At 38.8% G+C, this 17625-nt stretch overlaps 1 protein-coding gene across 4 annotated transcripts in view; it reads right to left on the bottom strand.

Moving 5' to 3' along the window:
- The window catches only part of USP25 (ubiquitin specific peptidase 25), a 140346-nt gene that overhangs the window by 3503 nt on the left and 119218 nt on the right, over positions 1-17625 (bottom strand). For all 4 annotated transcript variants that reach the window (XM_060172156.1, XM_060172157.1, XM_060172159.1 and 1 more), the window contains 4 exons: positions 11625-11803; positions 8502-8580; positions 4206-4285; positions 2762-2885 (listed from right to left, as the gene is read on the bottom strand). In XM_060172156.1, coding sequence (XP_060028139.1) covers positions 2762-2885; positions 4206-4285; positions 8502-8580; positions 11625-11803 — 462 coding nt within the window. The remainder of the gene's footprint in view (positions 1-2761; positions 2886-4205; positions 4286-8501; positions 8581-11624; positions 11804-17625) is intronic.

The raw sequence follows: 17625 nt of genomic DNA, 5'->3' as shown, positions 1-17625 counted from the left end.
GGACTTTGTATACTGTTTTTCATAGGGGCTGCACCTGGCGGCATTCCCACAGTGTTTTCTTGACTGAATTCCTTTCTCCACATCCTCACCGACATTTATCACTTCTTGTTTTTCAGATATAAGTCATTCTAATTGCCATGAGGTGGAACATCAATGCCATTTAAGTTTGTATTTCTATAATGAAGTAAAAGGGACTTTTTTTACATGCTTATATCTGTGTGACCTCTTTACAAAACTGTTAACTCACAACTTTAACTTGTTCTTGGATTATTTGGCCTTTTATTGTAGAGTTGCATGATTCTTAAATGTCTCATATCAGCTGGTTGCCAGATGTTTGTTGTGCCAATATCTCTCCCAATTACTGGTTTCTCTATTTAGTCTTATGTAGTTTAACTTTGATGTGTAGAATTTTTTTAGTATAATGCAATCCCATTTATTTAATCTTGTTTCAGCTTGACTTGCTCATGGGGCTGAATCTGCAGATCCATCATTGATGCTAAAGGTCTAGAAGTGTTTCATTGCTACATTTTTCTGTGTATTTCAGAATTATACCCTCCTTTTCATATATATATATATATATATATACTACTGCTTTAGGAGGCTCTCAGCCAACCATTTACCCATTCTAGGGTGTTTTTGTTTGTTTGTTTTCTCTCCTCAGTGAGTACCCATTTATTGGGGAAACTGACGATCCTTCCTAGCCGACTGAATCCACATGGATCCCAGTCACTTTCAAAGCCAGCAACAAGCAGACATCAGGCTCAACCTGACGCTGTTGACTGGCTATGGAAGAAGGGCAAACACTAGAAGAAGAAGAAGTGTATACACCTTTCCAGTATCTTCTTGACAGAATTATTTTCTGAAAACAAACCTAGTCATGGGAAACTAAACTTACAGATTCATTAGAATAATACATAAGTTTCCCAGTCATCAAAAAGCATCACCAAATTTGTCACTTCTATCTAGCCCTACTCTTCATAATCTGTCCTTGCTAGATTTATCTACATCTTCAGTTGTAAACTTCCAACTTTTCTTCATACACACACACACACACACACACACACACACACACACACACACACAGAAAGAGAGAGTGAGAGAGAGGGAGAGGGGAGAGGGAGAGGGAGAGGGAGAGAAGGGAGAGGGACCGCCGCACTAAGGCTGCCTTCAATGTGGTGGAGGCTGAACTCAAACCTGGGCCATGCACATAGCAGAGCAGTGTTCTATTTGTTCTATTCCACTGAGCTGTTCTGCCAGGCCTCCTTTTCCTATGGTGTTCCTTTGGCTGGGATGTCTGCCCTTTTCTATAAGGCAAGAAACTCTATGCATCAAGATCCACATCAATGCTCATCTCAAGAGTCTTTAAAAAAACAAAATCCAGGCATATCATTTTGCATATTTCTCATTATCACACATATTTCAGAAAAACAAAAATTGTTTTCATACATCCCTCAGCAAAAATGAGATAGCATAATGACTATGCAAATAGATTCTCATGTCTGAGACTCAGAGGTCCCAGGTTCAATCTTCCTCCCCACCCTCCAAATCAGCCAGAGCTGAGCTGTGCTCTGGGGGGGGAAAATGTTCTCCAAGAATACCAAATGGGTCAGAATCTGAGGTGTAAATGCTTGTGCTAATACAAGAGGATCACAAAAATTATCGGTATAGAGTTTCATTTAAGCCCTTAAAACGAGCTGAGACTTATTTGCTGTTATGAAATGGTATGAGAAACATTCCACCATTTTTACATGTTTTAAAGCAGCTGTTGGCTTCTGCTGGTTTTAAAAGCAGCTTTCTTCCACAATCCAAGGCCTCAGAGTTTTAAAGGTAAATAAAAACAAACAAACAAAAAATGCTTGTGTGTGTGTGTGTTTAAGGTTAAGTATATATACATATTTCATCTTATATATCATGCCTTCCTTTTGGAAGTAGATTAGAACCCTTGAAACGTCATGAAATCAAGAATGCCAACCTTAATGGAAATGATACAAACCTTCAACACTTGAGTTTTAAAATCCCTGAATCAACATGGGTTTGAATTTTACAGGCCCATTACACGAAAATGGATTTTCTAGACAATGGCACAAATTCATAGATTCAACTAAGCATGCCTATCAGTTGCTTGGATGTGTGGGTGCTGAACCCCTGCACACAAAGGGAAGACCCTTAACTTAAAACCAGATTCTCAGCCACCCTTGTCTTTAAAGAGCACAATGTAAGTCAAGTCAGCTAAGAGAGAGATATTAAGATACTACCTACTAACATTCCCAGTAAAAAACGGTACAGATCTATCCCAAGCTAGATTTACTGTGGATTATATATTTCCCCTCAAAGAAAACCTATCTACTTGAAGTTTTTTAAACACATATAAGTCACATATCAAACTTTTACAGGTTCAAAAGCATAAACAGCAAGGAATCTATATAACCGAAAAAGTCATTTGAGTTCTTAATGCAGAACTATGATACAAAGATTTTTTTTTAAGCAATATTTCAAGTGCTAAGTTTTCAGCACATAAAATACTAGAGGAGTACATAAAATACATAGTATCAGTTACTATGTAAAATGTGATACGCAGGTTATCACGGTTCTATACTCCAGATCTATGGAGAAGGACTAAATGGACTCTACCTGAGCACTATTAAGGGAGCAAGCCACATTAATAGACACAATCAAAACTCTTAGCTCATGGAGTTTACAATCTTACAGTGTTTCCCATGTAAGACAAAACAACAGACGCATATACGGACACTGAACTTACTAGTAAACATTCTCTTCTATAATGAGACAGTAACTCTTCATCATGTCCTCTGTATGAGCCTTTGCACAAGAGTTCTTTATTATTCTGATAAGCACAGATAAGAAACAGCAAGGAATCTACATAACTTAAAAAGAATATAAAAAGTACCGTTAGTATATCAACTCATAAAAATTATTCAAATCTAATTATAGAACATTCCATGTATATCTTTAAAGTTTAATTAGATAGAACATTACAGAAATAAAGGATACACTGGATGCCTGAAAAACTTTTTAAAAAAAGTCAGCCACTAACTGAAATCAGAAGATAATCATCTCAGAGGCTTGCTTGAGGCAAGGAGAGTAGAGGAATTAAGGCAAAACCGAGAGGAAAACCAGAAATGGTGAATTCAGATAGTTTCTTTATTCTTCTTTGGTTATCTTTCCAAATGTTGCCCATTTAGATTCAAAATTAAGACGGATGTGGAAATCCACAGTCTACTTATTTCACAATAAAGTCATTTTTGTATGAAGAAAGGGTCAGGCAAAAAAGAGGTAGGGAGAAAAGGTTTAATAGAATGACACTTGCCACTTAAATAAAAATTCTGCTAACATCCTACAGGAAAAATGCAAACAGTGTATATAGTGTATATTTGTATAACTGAAAGATGGAAGACACTTTAAGATATAGCCCTCATGTCATTTGTCCAATCAAATCATAGCTTTTCATTGATAGATTAAAAACAACATTTTAACAAGTCAATTACTCCAAAGAAACACTTTTAAAGTCTCGGTTACACTGCCCCTAAGTGTTACTATTTGCTATTTAAATTCAAGCCGATCCCATATAAAATTTGATATATCAATTCTATATAAAATTTCTTAAATGAAGAATTACTTAGAAATGCACATTTATCAACACACCTGAAATTATGCTGTGGAAAATGTCACATATTTTTTGAGAATGGCTTCTTCCAGGAATGGAGAAAATTTCATTGGAAAGAATAAGGATAATCTCAAATATTGCAGTTTTGTTAATAAAAACAAGGAAAGAAAATACTATCAAATGTTTTGTCCCACTAAATTGAGGTAGTACACTGACACATGTGGTTATTTTTAGAGGCTGAGTTGTCATTTAAATAGGCCTCACTGAGAATAGCTATGAAACCAAATTACTATTCCAACTGTCTACTGAGGTGGACCGAGTGTTCCACATTGTTTCAACCTTTCCTCATAAAGATCTGTATTCAGTCAGGATAGAGTAAGTTCCTGCAGGAGAGAACAGAGTATGTATAACTTCCGGTACTAGCTTCGCCATTTCTTTGTGAATCTAGCACTATTCTAAAAGGGCTGTCTTACTAAAAAATACACATTATAGTCCAAGTATAGCTAGCCTCACATAAATATATATATAGTCAAGTTACAAATTAAGTTTTTTTCATGTGTTGACTGTTACTGTGTCTTACCTTTCTCTTTGAAAATTTTCGAGTCCAATTATGAGGTACATGGTTGTTTCCCTAAATTTCTTATAATCCTGATGCCACTCCTATGGGCCAAAGGAAATATTAAACACAGTCAATATAAGCTATTAAAATCGGGCTGGGGAGACAGCATAATGGTTACACAAAAGGCTTTGGTGCTTGAGGCTCTCAAGTCACAGTTCAATCCCCAGCACCACGTGGCAGAAGCCAGAGCTGAGCAAGGTTTTGGCAGATCTGTCTCACTGAAATAAGATAATAAAAATTAAAAAAAAAAAAAGCCGTTCTACAAGCAGGATTAAGAAAAGATAGTAAAATTGTAGTAAAAAGGTTTACGAGTAGTATGCTGCATTGCTAACAATTTATATTAAAAAGAACAGAGAGCTCAAATTAGATCTAATAAAGGTTTCCATTTCTGAAATACAATCCTATTTATTAATACAGTGACAAATGTAAACATTATTTGATAATTTATGATGAACTAAACAATCATTTCACTAGAAGATAAAAGAAACACAAGGTAGGATAGTCATATTTTCTCCTTTATTTTAAAATGCTTTAGTATAAAACACCTTATTAAAATATTTTATTTCTCTATCACAGTAGATGAAGTAACTACTCTAATGTTAATATGACTTGAGTACTGATATTTGAAGCAAAATTTTCAGGAACTAAAAGAAAAATGCGTAACACAAATGTGTTGGACTTCCAAATTTTGCCATATTTGCACTAAATCTTCATTTTAAATTCGGCTATCATGAAAAGGACAGATTCATTTCACGGTACTTAGCCCCTCCCTCTACCAGCGAACCCCAAGACATGCAGCTGGCCCAGAGCTAACTTTCTATAACTCAACAACAAAAGTATTTTTCTTAATATAAATCGACTCAGGAAAGTAACTAAAACTCAGTACCGGTTTAGTCAAAAAGACACACTGCTGAGAATAAACAGGTTACAATGTCTTTATACACATTCTTAGTAAGCAGCTGAAAATAAGAAATGTGGGATCTAGTTTCACAGATGAACTTCTCGGGCAATGGGGCGGACCTAGCCACCATCCTGTTTGTGAGCCCAGGAATATGTCATGTGTATGCTCACTGCTCTAAGTTACCTATTCTCATGGTAAAATCATTTGAAACCATAACGATCATGATAGGATTAAGAATAAAGTTTTCTACCTCTTGTCCGTGGACTATACTGAGTTTCTGTGTTTTCATACACTTTTATAATAACCTTATTATCAAGACCATGAAACAACCAGCCACGAGTTTGATGTGTACTACACTAAGTCAATAAACCAATTCGGGGGAATAATCTATGTCCATTTATTTAGGTTTCTTTAATGTCTTCTGATGTTATGCAATTCTTTTGCTAAATTATCTCCAGGTACCTCATAGTTTCAGGCAATCATTAAAAAGACCACGATGGGAGTCGGGTGCAGAGGGTTAAGCGCACGTGGCGCAAAGCGCAAGGACGGGAGTAAGGATTCCGGTTCAAGCCCCCTGATCCCCACCTGCATGGGAGTCGCTTCACAGGTAGTGAAGCAGGTCTGCAGGTGTCTGTCTTTCTCTCCCCCTCTCTGTCTTTCCCTCCTCTCTCCATTTCTGACTTATCTAACAACAATGACATTAATAACAACAATAATAACTACAACAATAAAACGAGCAACAAAAGGGAAAATAAGTAAGTAAATAAAAAGACCATTATTTAAAATACTGCTGATTGCTAGTGACATAATGTAATAAAATTGATGTCTTACATAGTTTTGAAAGTCACAATACTCTTTAGATTTCATCTAGATTTATCTGTGGATTTAGCTTGTATATATATATTTTTTAGGTATAAAGTTTGAAAACACTGTCTCTATTTTACTGTTCACTTATTTTGCTCTGCTGTTGTATGTGAACTTCCAGTGTAATCTGGATGGAAGGAATCCCAGGCAGGATATGAGTGGTAGCTGTTCTGGTATGTCACGTATGTCACCACGTGTGATGTGTGAGGGTGTGTGCCCAAGTCCACCTGTGGGGGAGGGACTTAAAGATGACAGAGCAGGGCTGTCTGTAGCTGTGTGTTTCCCTCTGTTCTTTGTTCCTTTCTGTCTTTGTCCCCCTTTTCAGAAAGATAGGCACATGGGGAAGGAAAGAAAAGGCAGCTGACATGTTCAGTTGTTGTCCAGGTGCTGAGGCCACCGATAACCATGATGGCAAAAAGAAAGCAGAAAAACAAGTGCTGGTAAGTAATACCGTACTTGGGGCTGGGTGGTGATATGCCCCATAGCGTACACGTCACAAGGCACGAGGACCCAGCTTTCAGGTCCTGAAGCGGGGAAGTAACAGGAATGATGTAGCACTGTTGCATGTCTCTCTCTTCCTCTCCCTCTGTCTCAATTCCTCTGTTTCTAGCCAATAAATAAATACACCCCCCAAAAGAAAGATTGTACTTTTCCTAATTACAAAAATATTTCAATATCGACAATTCTCTATAATATCTAACAATATCAATAGTGATACGGACCTTTGGTTTTATGAAACTCTTGAGCAAATTTAAATGGTTAAGCTCCCGGTGATTTTCAGGTTATTACAAAAGTGAATATTTCTGTATCTTTCCTGATATCTGTTAATGTGATGGATTACACTAATTACATATAGGGAAGTAAAGTGATTAATATTTTTAAAGGAGCCAAATATTAATCAAGGGCACTCATGAAAGAAATGAGCCCCAAAAGAAATGCAGTTCACTGCTTGTCTTAGATATGGAACCCAGGGCACAATACAGATGCTGTCTGTGTATTTGCTAATTTGTGTATGTTAACGTACATCCCCAACATCCCATTTAAAAGGCTGCAAACATACTGGGCATTTGAATTGTGAAATTTAAAAAGGATTAGCATGTTGTGTATGTCTGTAAGGAGAAGTGGGACTTCCACATGTGTCATGCGGCCGCTCCCCGGTCAGTGTTTTCACTGAGGCAGACAGACAGACCACGGCACTGCAGCGTTCCTCAGGGCGATGGCTCGCGGGTACATACTCCCACGATACAAACCTCGGATGCAGACACGGCAAGGCATGCCTGCTACTTACTGAACTCTCTCTCTCAGCCCTCAAAAGGATTAACTTTAAAGTCAAAGTTAACAGAGACTTTTGTGGGCAAAAGATTAATGGGGGGGGGGGCGGCGGCGCACCTGGTTGAGCACATATGTTACGGTGCACAAGGACCCAGGTTCAAGCCCCCAGTCCCCACCTGCAGGGGGAAAGCTTTACAAGTGGTGAAGCAGGGCTGCAAGTGTCTCTCTGTCTCTCACCCTCCCTACCCCTCCCCCCTTCCCTCTCGATTTCTGACTATAAATAAATAAAGATAATAAAAAAAAAGATTAATGGAAGCAACGTAAGAATGCTCTCTCACAAAGGCACCACATTTCCCAACACTGAGCAGTAGAGACGGCTTGCAGCGGCTAAAAATCAAATTCTAAGTTTCCCTAAAAATACTGGAAGAGATGAAAAAAATTACAGCTTTGCTTCAGTGCAGGATAGCATGAAGAAAGCATAGTCTCTGAACCAAGTTGTAGCTTGTGGTTAGGAAGCCGTGTGTGTCCACCCCACACCTCTCTACCACATTTTCTCAGTGCTTAGTTGAACTGAAATGAAAGGAAGAACAGTCGAGAAAGAGGCCCAGGGGTGGTGGTGGTGCTGTGTTGGTCATCATTTCTCCTTTGGCTAATTCTGCTTCTGTTTCTATCTGAGTCATCATGCTTGGTTGCATTGCTTAACGCTGTGGTCTATTTACATAATCATTGTTTTGTCTGAGACCCGCCCTGCCTGCAGGGCATTGGTTTAATCCCCACTGGTTCAGCTTTTTTTCCACTTCGCCCCCTCTCCTAGTCACTTCCTCTTTCCACCCTGCTACTTCCGCCTTGGGAGATATAAAAAAGCACATCAATAAAGGCAGTGGGGCATTGCGTTCCCGCTCAGCCACGAGAGTTCCTGGTTCGCTGAGTAAGCAGCAGCAAACTAGGTTGGCTCCGGTCGAATTCACTCCAACTTGGAGAGCACGTGCCCGGGAAGAAACACCCTCAGGCTACCCCGGCAGTGCTGGAAGAAGGTCTTGGGGTCTTGGCAACTGAGGATGGAAAAGGCCCTAAACTGGGGGGAGAGTGTTCTGCACATGCCGATTACAGGGAGAAGAAACTGCTCCCATGGCAACAACCATACAGTAAGCCATTAAGCCTGCAAGAAGATGGGGCAAAAATTCCTCCACTACAATTCAAGCTCTCCACAGACACATTACCTCATACTCCTCCAAGTTTACTTCTTCAGGTTTTATCATTTCGAGTTTGGTTTGAGCAACTTTCATTATGTTGTGACACCTGGAAAGAAAAGAAATGTATTCCTAAATTAACAAAAAAATCTATGCAAATGGAAAAGTGTGTGTTCCGTGTCACACAAGCCAACTACCCAAAACATGGGGGAAAAAATGGCATTTTTAACCAAAGTTGAAGAGTTACCAGATATGCAACAACAGCATGGATAATTCTGATTTAAATTTACCAAATCATATTTATACTTGGCTTTTAAAATATTTCATTGTGAAGTAAAGGATGAATAAGGAAAATATTTTAAATGATGTGTATCTATCTTAACCAAGTTTTAGTTCCCTCAGGAAGCAATATTCATATATAGTAAAATAGAGTCTAAAGTGAGAGTTATCATCTCAGGTAAGACGAACTATTTCAGTGGATTTCATGTTCAGACAACAGGTTATCGAAACAACCTGAGCAGCCGGAGGGGAGCTCAAGTGTGTTAAGCACAGAACTTGCATGCCTGCAGTCACAGGGCACCCAGATCCAAGTCCTGGCATCACCAGAGCCAGAAGCTAAGGGGTAGTCTGATCTTTTTCATAAAAATGAAAAACCAGAACCAAACCAAAACAGAAATAACTACAATTATAAAAATCTGTTTGCCACTCCTAGAACAAATATTTCATGCAAAAGGCTGAAGAAAAGAAACAAAAAATGATGCAGGAAAGATACAGTTTAAAGATCTTGTAAAAAAAAAAAAAAAAAAAAAACCTTTCTGGTTCAATCCCTAGAATCAGAGGCCAGGTGGTGGCACACCTGGTTAAGTACACGTTACAATGCACAGGGACCAGGGTTCAAGCCCCCGGTTCACACCTGCAGGGGGGGAGCTTTTCGAGTGGTAAAGCAGTGCTGCAGGTGTCTCTCTGTCTCTCTCCCTCTCTTATCACCCCCTCCCTCTCGAGTTCTGGCTGTCTCTAACCAATAAATAGATTTAAAAAAAAAAAAAACTCAAAAAAGTTAAATTATAATTCCTAGAACCATCATAATCCAGAACTAAGTATTTTGGGGGCGAGGAAGAGAGGGGAGGAGAGCTACTAGGTTCACTGACAGATGCAACTCTTCATACCCCCCTACCTTCTCCAACACAAGAGGATTTCTACACTGTGACCCATGCAACTCAGACAGCAGAGTCAGATCTGTGATTGATCTCTAGTCATTTATAACAAAACACTGATGACCATACCACCGATAAAAACAACACAAAGTCAGTCATCACTGAGCACACACCCACCAAGGACTATGCAAACATACCCACATGTGCTCTTTCAGCTATAGATCTCACAGCGGAAATATGTTGAGGCAAGACTTCAACCTAGATGCTTTTATCCCCCAGTCTACTCTGCTACATAATTTTTAGATGCAGTCTTTTTGACATTCATTAAAACGACTGCTTTTATTATCATGCAAATATTATAAAAACATCAAGAGAGTACAACTTCTGTATTTGAAAATAACCATCAATACTATGTATCTATCTCAGGCCTAAATTTTTTAATTGGCATTTAAATTTTAATAATAGTAAATATTCTATTAGATTTTTATTGAACCTAGGGTACCACTGGGGCTAGGTACATGGCTTTTTTTCTATTCTTTCCTTTTTCTTTCTTTCTTCCTTTTTTTTTTTTAAATCTTTATTTATGTATTTATTCCCTTTTGTTGCCCTTGTTGTTTTATTGTTGTAGTTATCACTGTTGTCATCACTGTTGGCTAGGACAGAGAGAAATGGAGAGAGGAGGGGAAGACAGAGAGGGAGAGAGAAAGACAGACACCTGCAGACCTGCTTCACCGCCTGTGAAGGGACTCCCCTGCAGGTGGGGAGCTGGGGGCTTGAACCGGGATCCTTCCACAGGTCCTTGCGCTTTGTGCCACGTGCACTTAACCCACTGCGCTACCACCAGACTCCCCTTTTTTTATCTTCTTTCTCAGAAAGAAACTGAGAGGTGAGGAGGTAGACAGAACTGTTGTAACACTTTTTCACCACTTGTGAAGCTTCCCCTACAGATGAAGACTGGGCTTGAACCTGGGTCCATGCTACTAAGCATGCCTCTGCCCACCCGCTAGGAAATAATTTTATAGACGTTTCTACAATGGGGCTGGGCAGTGGGACATCTGGTTGAGCATACACATTACATCACAATGGGCAAGGAATCAGGTTCAAGTTCCTAGCCCACACCTGCAGGGGGAAACTCTTTAGGAGGTGAGGCAGGTCTGCAGGCATCTGTCTTCTCCACCTCCATTTCAATTTCTCTGTATCTAGTAAGTAATAAATCAAGAATACTTTTTTAAAGTTTCTAAGACCATTTTTTTTGTAAATCAAAATCAATGCCATTATGTTCTTTCTACTAGGAATATTTATATCCTTGTCCATGTGATTATATACTTTATTTTTGTGGTACTGCGACCTCATATATATGTTAATTCACCACTTTTTTTTTTTTGGCCTTATGTTTTACATAGAAAGAGGCACCAAAGCGCTGAGCTCCCATGGGGGGTGAGGGGCTTGACTACAGGCTGCATTCAAATACCTTTCTTTACTGCTTTCCCCTCAGGGGATGGATATTTGGCATAAATTGGAAACATTGTAGGTAGTCAACATTCAGAGAGAAGGGATGCTATAGGCACTTAACAAATGGGTATCAGAAACATGTTAAATATCCTAGCAATTTCCATGCAGCCTCTGCCGTGACAATGAATTAATTACATGAGTAAAGTGTCAGTATCACAGAGGTCGACATGGCATTCAATTAAAGGAGTCCCCCCATCCCCCAAAACATGGTGATTATATTATGTGCTGTTTCCTCAATTTGTTTGGCTCCCAGTTAAAATGTGGCAAATGATCTCAATCATTCACTTCCAACTTTTAAAAGCAGTGACCATAAACTCCTCAGAAACTGCCATGCAGTCGTTCCACTTAAGCCACATTCTGTGCTTTACTGGTTGCACTATGTCTTTGAGTAGGTATAAAAGAAACACTCTAAAATTGTGCGGGAAGCTATAAAAGTGAAAAGTCAACTTTAGCATGTCAATAAAAATATTTCACATTTTAAAATTACCTTTCATCAGAACTCAAATTTCTGTCTCCAAATTGTTCTAGCAAGGTCTTCTCAATGATTTTCTTTGGTGCCTGGTTCTGAATAAAGTACACCACGACATGGTGTAATCGGTAATCTGTTTCTGGTGGGGTATCTTCTTGGGCCAGTCTAACCAACCTGGAGTACTCTAATTTAATTGCCTAGAAATCAACAAAATGTCATTTGGTTATTATAATAATTAATACCACTCGTATGTAACTATCCCCACACTTAATTCTTAGGGATTCCTTTTAAAGTATTCTATACATGGAATTACCTATTTTAAAATAGCTTTCTAAAACCGATCACCTGTGTTATCTTTTGTATCCTTTCATTACATAAATGGGTGTTTCCGTATAGAACAGAGGTAATACATACACACACCTAAACTTGAGTATTTTCGTCAAGTAATCAAAGCCTGGGGGAAAATTTGTTCAGAGGCATAATAAGACCAAGATACTAATTATCTCCTATTTTGTACTTTTCTAATATTAGTCTGATGCATAACTTCAGTATCTAAATCTTAGGGATGAAACACAGCTCTCAGCACATAGGTACATGAAAAAAAATGGTTGCCTGTTGAATACATACTTATCGTAATTAATTACTAGTAGGTCATATACTAGGCATAATACCACCATGAAGTGAAATTATTTAACCTTATGAACATAAAAGAGGATAAAAAAAAAATGAAGAGGTATGATTTAACACAAAATATTCACTGGTCTCCACCTGTGATTCCTAGAATACAGAGCTCTTGGCATCCTTTAATTTTTCTGGGGTTTTAAAACAATGTTTTGTTTGCTCTAAAGAGGACATTCTACGTGTGCTCTCTCACTTAAATGATATGGCCTCGATTAGAGGTTTGGGATTTGTATTAACTACCTGCTGTTCCCTCAAGAAGGGAGAAGGGTTAGGATTGGAGTTAGCGACCAGTTATTCCTATCTGATGAAGCCTTCATAAAAATGTCCAAAGTATATGGCTCAGATAGCTTCTGGGTGGCAGAACACACCATACATGGTAATAGAGATGACGCCAACTCAAGGCTCTGTGCTTAGCGTCTATCTCTTCAACGGAAGTGCGAATCAGTATCCATCACTAGGTCCGTTTTTTTTTGCCTCCAGGTTTGGTGCCTGCACTGTGAATCCACTGCTCCTGGAGGCTATTTTCCCCATTGTTTTTGTTGCCCTTGTTGTTGCTATTGTTGCCACTGTTAGACAGGATAGAGAGAAATGGAGAGAGGAGGGGAAGACAGAGGGGGAGAGAAAGACAGACACCTGCAGACCTGCTTCACCGCCTGTGAAGCGACTCCCCTGCAGGTGGGGAGCCGGGGGACTCGAACCGGGATCCTCACGCCGGTGAAGCACCACGTTTAACGTTGTGTCTTTTAGTACTCTGGCAGACAGAGGCATTCCCCTGAGTGCTGTGAGGATTTTCCCATCCAATTAGTAGAACTCAAGGAGGAGGAAGAGGTTGTTATTGAACTTCTTACTGGTTGACCTGCCAGAAGCACAAGTAAGCAGGTAGTGTGGGTTGGGACTGACAGACATCTGAAGTATGTGTGGGGAGGAGGGGAGGAGAGGAGAGGAGCTGAAGGGAGAAATCTGTGGGCCTGAGTTTCCAAGGTTTAGCCCTGGATGCAGGGAGACTGTATCAACACTCAGTCAAATCTGAAGACACACAGTTGCCACCGTAAAGAATTTCCTGGTGTAGCGAAACCTCTACATGTCTGGTGACCGACATGCAATAGTCTGTTTGAGAGTAGAAAAGGAAATTTAGACATCAGATATTCCCTATACAGGACGGAAAAGCTGTAGCTTTTCCTTTAAAAAAGGCTTTATGAGGAATATGTACAATATTCAAAAACTCACCTTGAAAAAGGCTCAAGGACTAAAAAAAAAAAGAAAGAAAAAAAAAAATTCTCCACCTGGTCTAAAGTTCATGCATAAACATATATATAATGTAAATACAACCAAATTCAGTGAAGGATGATGACAAGTGACCATAAAAATCATCAAAGGAAAAATTTAAATGATTTTTTAAAATTTATTTATTGGATAGAGCCAGAAATCAAGAAGGAAAGGGGACATAGAGGAGAGAAAGAGAGACACCTGCAGTCCGGCTTCACCACTTGCAATAGTGACATCCTCACACCTTTGTTAGTTTTTTTAAAATATCTGTATTTACTATTGGATAGAGGCAGAGAAAAACTGAGAGAGGAGGGGAGGGAGAGAGGGAGAGAGATCCCTGCAGCCCTGCTTCACCACTCACAAAGCTTTCCCCCTGCTGGTGGGGACCGGGGTCTTGAACCTGGGTCTTTGCATATTGGAACATGTGCACTCAGCTCTACCACCTGGCCACCTAAATGATGTTTTTGTAATTAAAAAAAAAAAAAATAACAAAACCGAATGTGTTTTTCCTACACAACACCAAAATATATAAAAAGGCTCGACTGTAAATAGGCATAGTGTTCAAAAAAATACCTTTAGAATAAAACATTCAAGCAGGCCCCATTCTAAAGGACAAGGCTATGTGATAAAGACAGTATTTCCAATCAGTGTAAAAATGATATAATCATCAACATTTTCTGCAATAGTATGCCTTTTTTTGTCCATTTTTTTTTTTTGGGGGGGGATTAGGGCATTAGCTAGTATGGTCACTGACACATAGGCACAATTTCTCATCCCTCTGTGGCAGGTATCTGCAGAGCTTTCTCAACTTAGTCCATTTCTACCATGATGTACCCAGACCCAACACATGACTATTTTCTTATCCACTCCTTGTCCAGAGTCCATTACCTTGGTGCAATAGACCATACCCAGTCTCTGCTAGTATGCCTATTTAAATATATAATTCAACTACTTAAATATTTTATTTTGAGGAAAAAAAAATTCCACATCATGAAATCTAAACACTGTGTATAATCATGAAAGATCTGGATGATTCTAAAAGTGATTAATTACATGGTCCAAATCCATAAAAAAATTTTTTTTGTTTAATTTATAAAGTCTTACAAACTCTGTAGAGTAAGATACTAAAAACAAAATTTTAAATTAACAATCTGCAGTTGACTAAAATTTCTGAAATCAACTAGTTGCAATAGCAAAAAAAAAAAAATTCTGAAGTATCAAGTCAAGCAAATTATAGTGGGAAAAAGACAGATGAACTAAGTAAGACAGAACTGAACTTTTTGACCAGTTGTAGTCACTACAAAAAACAAAGAAGGAAGTTGGGTGAGTCTGGACAGAGAGGGCTGTTGTGTGGTGAAGGATGGGACTGGAGTCTTGGTGGTGAACACAGGGCCTTATCTAGATCTAGACTGACTTCAGGGATGTGCACCTCAAAACTGTCACAGGGCAAAGCTGCTCATGAAAAACAAGTCACTGGCAAAACAAACAAAAAGACAATGTAGAAACAGACAGCAGGCAGCATGATAGGCAGTTACTATGAAGGGTCACAACTATCCCCAAATTTGGGAAAAAAAAAAAAAAACAGGAAAAAAGCAAACTTATACACAAAATAAAGAGACTACATTATTTGTTTAAAAAATTGTCAGATAGACAGCACTAGCAGTGCATACGAATGTAACTATTTGAAGATCAACTGTCTGTACTATAGAAATTTAAATTTTACAGCTATTTAAATGTGGTGATTTTACTTTGTTATGTTCATATGAGTTTTCAATAAGACACATGCTTGTTCATAAAAACACTGGAAAGCACAAAACACAAGGACCAGCGTAAGGATCCCGGTTCGAGCCCCCGGCTCCCCACCTGCAGGGGAGTCGCTTCACAGGCGGTGAAGCAAGTCTGCAGGTGTCTGTCTTTCTCTCCCCCTCTCTGTCTTCCCCTCCTCTCTCCATTTCTCTCTGTCCTAGCCAACAAAGACGACATCAATAACAACAACAGTAATAACAACAACAATGAAAAACAACAAGGGCAACAAAAGGGAAAAAAATAATTTTTTTTTTTTTTAAAATCCTGGAAAGGGCCAGATACCCTCCCACAAACAGTGGACAAACACCTTGTGACTTTTCGATGCAAAAATGCATCACAGTATACAATGTGTCACAGTATACAATGCATTCTATGCAGACCTTCTCATTCTTACTCGGAAGAACTGGGCACACGGTTTTGTCACTAGGAGACATATAAAACATTTATAAAGTTAGTCGAACAATAAGCAAGTTCACATTTGAAAAACAACCGTGGAGAAGCAAACTTCTCAAAGACACGAACTAAACCTCCACTCAGGGGGAAGCAATGTGCAGCAGTAATGCACAGGACTTGCATGTGGTGATCCCAGACTGGATGCCTGGGATCACCAACAGCCAGGGAGGTATCGTAGGAAAAAATATATATATATTAGGATAGGATAGAAAATATAGTTTAAAAACATTCCCCTCGATGGACAGCAGACTAAGCATTAAGAAGAAGAAAAACAGGTGGGAGGGACAGGTTGTGGTGGCGCCGAGCTGAGCACAGATGTTACTCTGGACGTAAAACTGGGTTTTAGCCCTCGGTCTTCACTTGCGGGCGGGAAGCTTCACAAGCCGGAAGGCAGCTTTGCAGATGTCTTTCTTCCTATTCTCCATCCCCAATTTCTTTCTGTCCACTCAAATAAAAGAAAGAAAAAAAAAATAAAAGAAGAGTGGTCTGGGAGGTGGCGCAGTGATAAGGCTTTGGTCTCTCAAGCATGAGGTCCTGAGTTCGATCCCCAGCAGCACATGTGCCAGAGTGATGCCTGGTTCTTTCTCTCTTCGCCTACCTTTCACATTAATAAATAAAATAACATCGTTAAGAGAAAAATAAATAAATAAAGGGGGCTGACAGGTATGATGGATTCAAGGTACAGGTGCTAAGGTCCATTGATAAGCTGGTGCTAATTACACACATACACACAAAACACACACACACACACATACAGATAACACACACACACACAACACACAACAGACACACACACACACACACACGAGGCTGCTGAGATAGCCCTGCCACGCACACAACCCAGGTTCAAGCCTCCAATCACCACATTCGAGGACTATGGCCCTGGAGAAGTTTCATTGCTGTGGGTTTTCTCCCCCTGCCTCCCCTTCCTCATCTGATAAAATTCTCCCTGTAGTGAACAAGCACAGTAAAACAAAATAATAAAAATATACATCACTGTATAATTTAAGAAACAAATGAGAAGACAGAAGCACTGTATGCCGTGCACGTATTTTGTGGAAAATGAGTATTTATAATGATTAGAATAATTTGTAAAAGACCATTTAAAGAGGTCAAACACTGTAGAAGGAATAAATGATTCTGTCAAAATATACCACAGAGAGAGAGAGAGAGAGAGAGAAAAGAAAAAGTTAGGCTCCTGTGGCTTTGTTAAGGAGTGACTTAGCTTCACTCTATGGAACAGACTAAGTTCTAGGCAAAGAATACTAGAGTATAAAAAAAAAAAAAACAGCACAACTTCCCAATTCATTTCCTAAAGCTAATGTAAGTACATCAGATCTGATGAAGATAAAAAAATAAAGAAAAACAAATTATTTTGTCAATTCAGAATGCAGAAGGCACATATAAAATGTTAGTGTGTTCATGTCAATAGTACATAATTAAATCTGTAAAATCAAAATTTCTTAAGGAAAATATTTTAAGAAAACACTGTAGAAAATGGGCACTGTCATGGCCTGAAGAAGATGCTTCATATATCAATGTAACTACAGGAAGTGGAAGAAGATGTAAGAGTCACTTTAACATTTTCTTTATAAAAATGGAACTACAAGCTAATGCAAAAATAAATAATTTACTTGAAAAGTAAATACCTGTCCCAAGAGATACTGAAGGCAGAAAAGGTCAACCTTTGGTTTTTTTAATGTATTTATTTTTACTTATTTATTTTTTATTTTCTCTTTTGTTGCCCTTGGTTTTTATTATGTTGTAGTTACTATTGTTGTTGTTATTGATATCATCTTTGTTGGATAGGACA

The sequence above is a fragment of the Erinaceus europaeus genome, chromosome 14 (genome assembly GCF_950295315.1).
Source record: "Erinaceus europaeus chromosome 14, mEriEur2.1, whole genome shotgun sequence".
Taxonomy (NCBI): domain Eukaryota; kingdom Metazoa; phylum Chordata; class Mammalia; order Eulipotyphla; family Erinaceidae; genus Erinaceus; species Erinaceus europaeus.
This window is presented reverse-complemented; position numbering and strand designations above follow the sequence as displayed.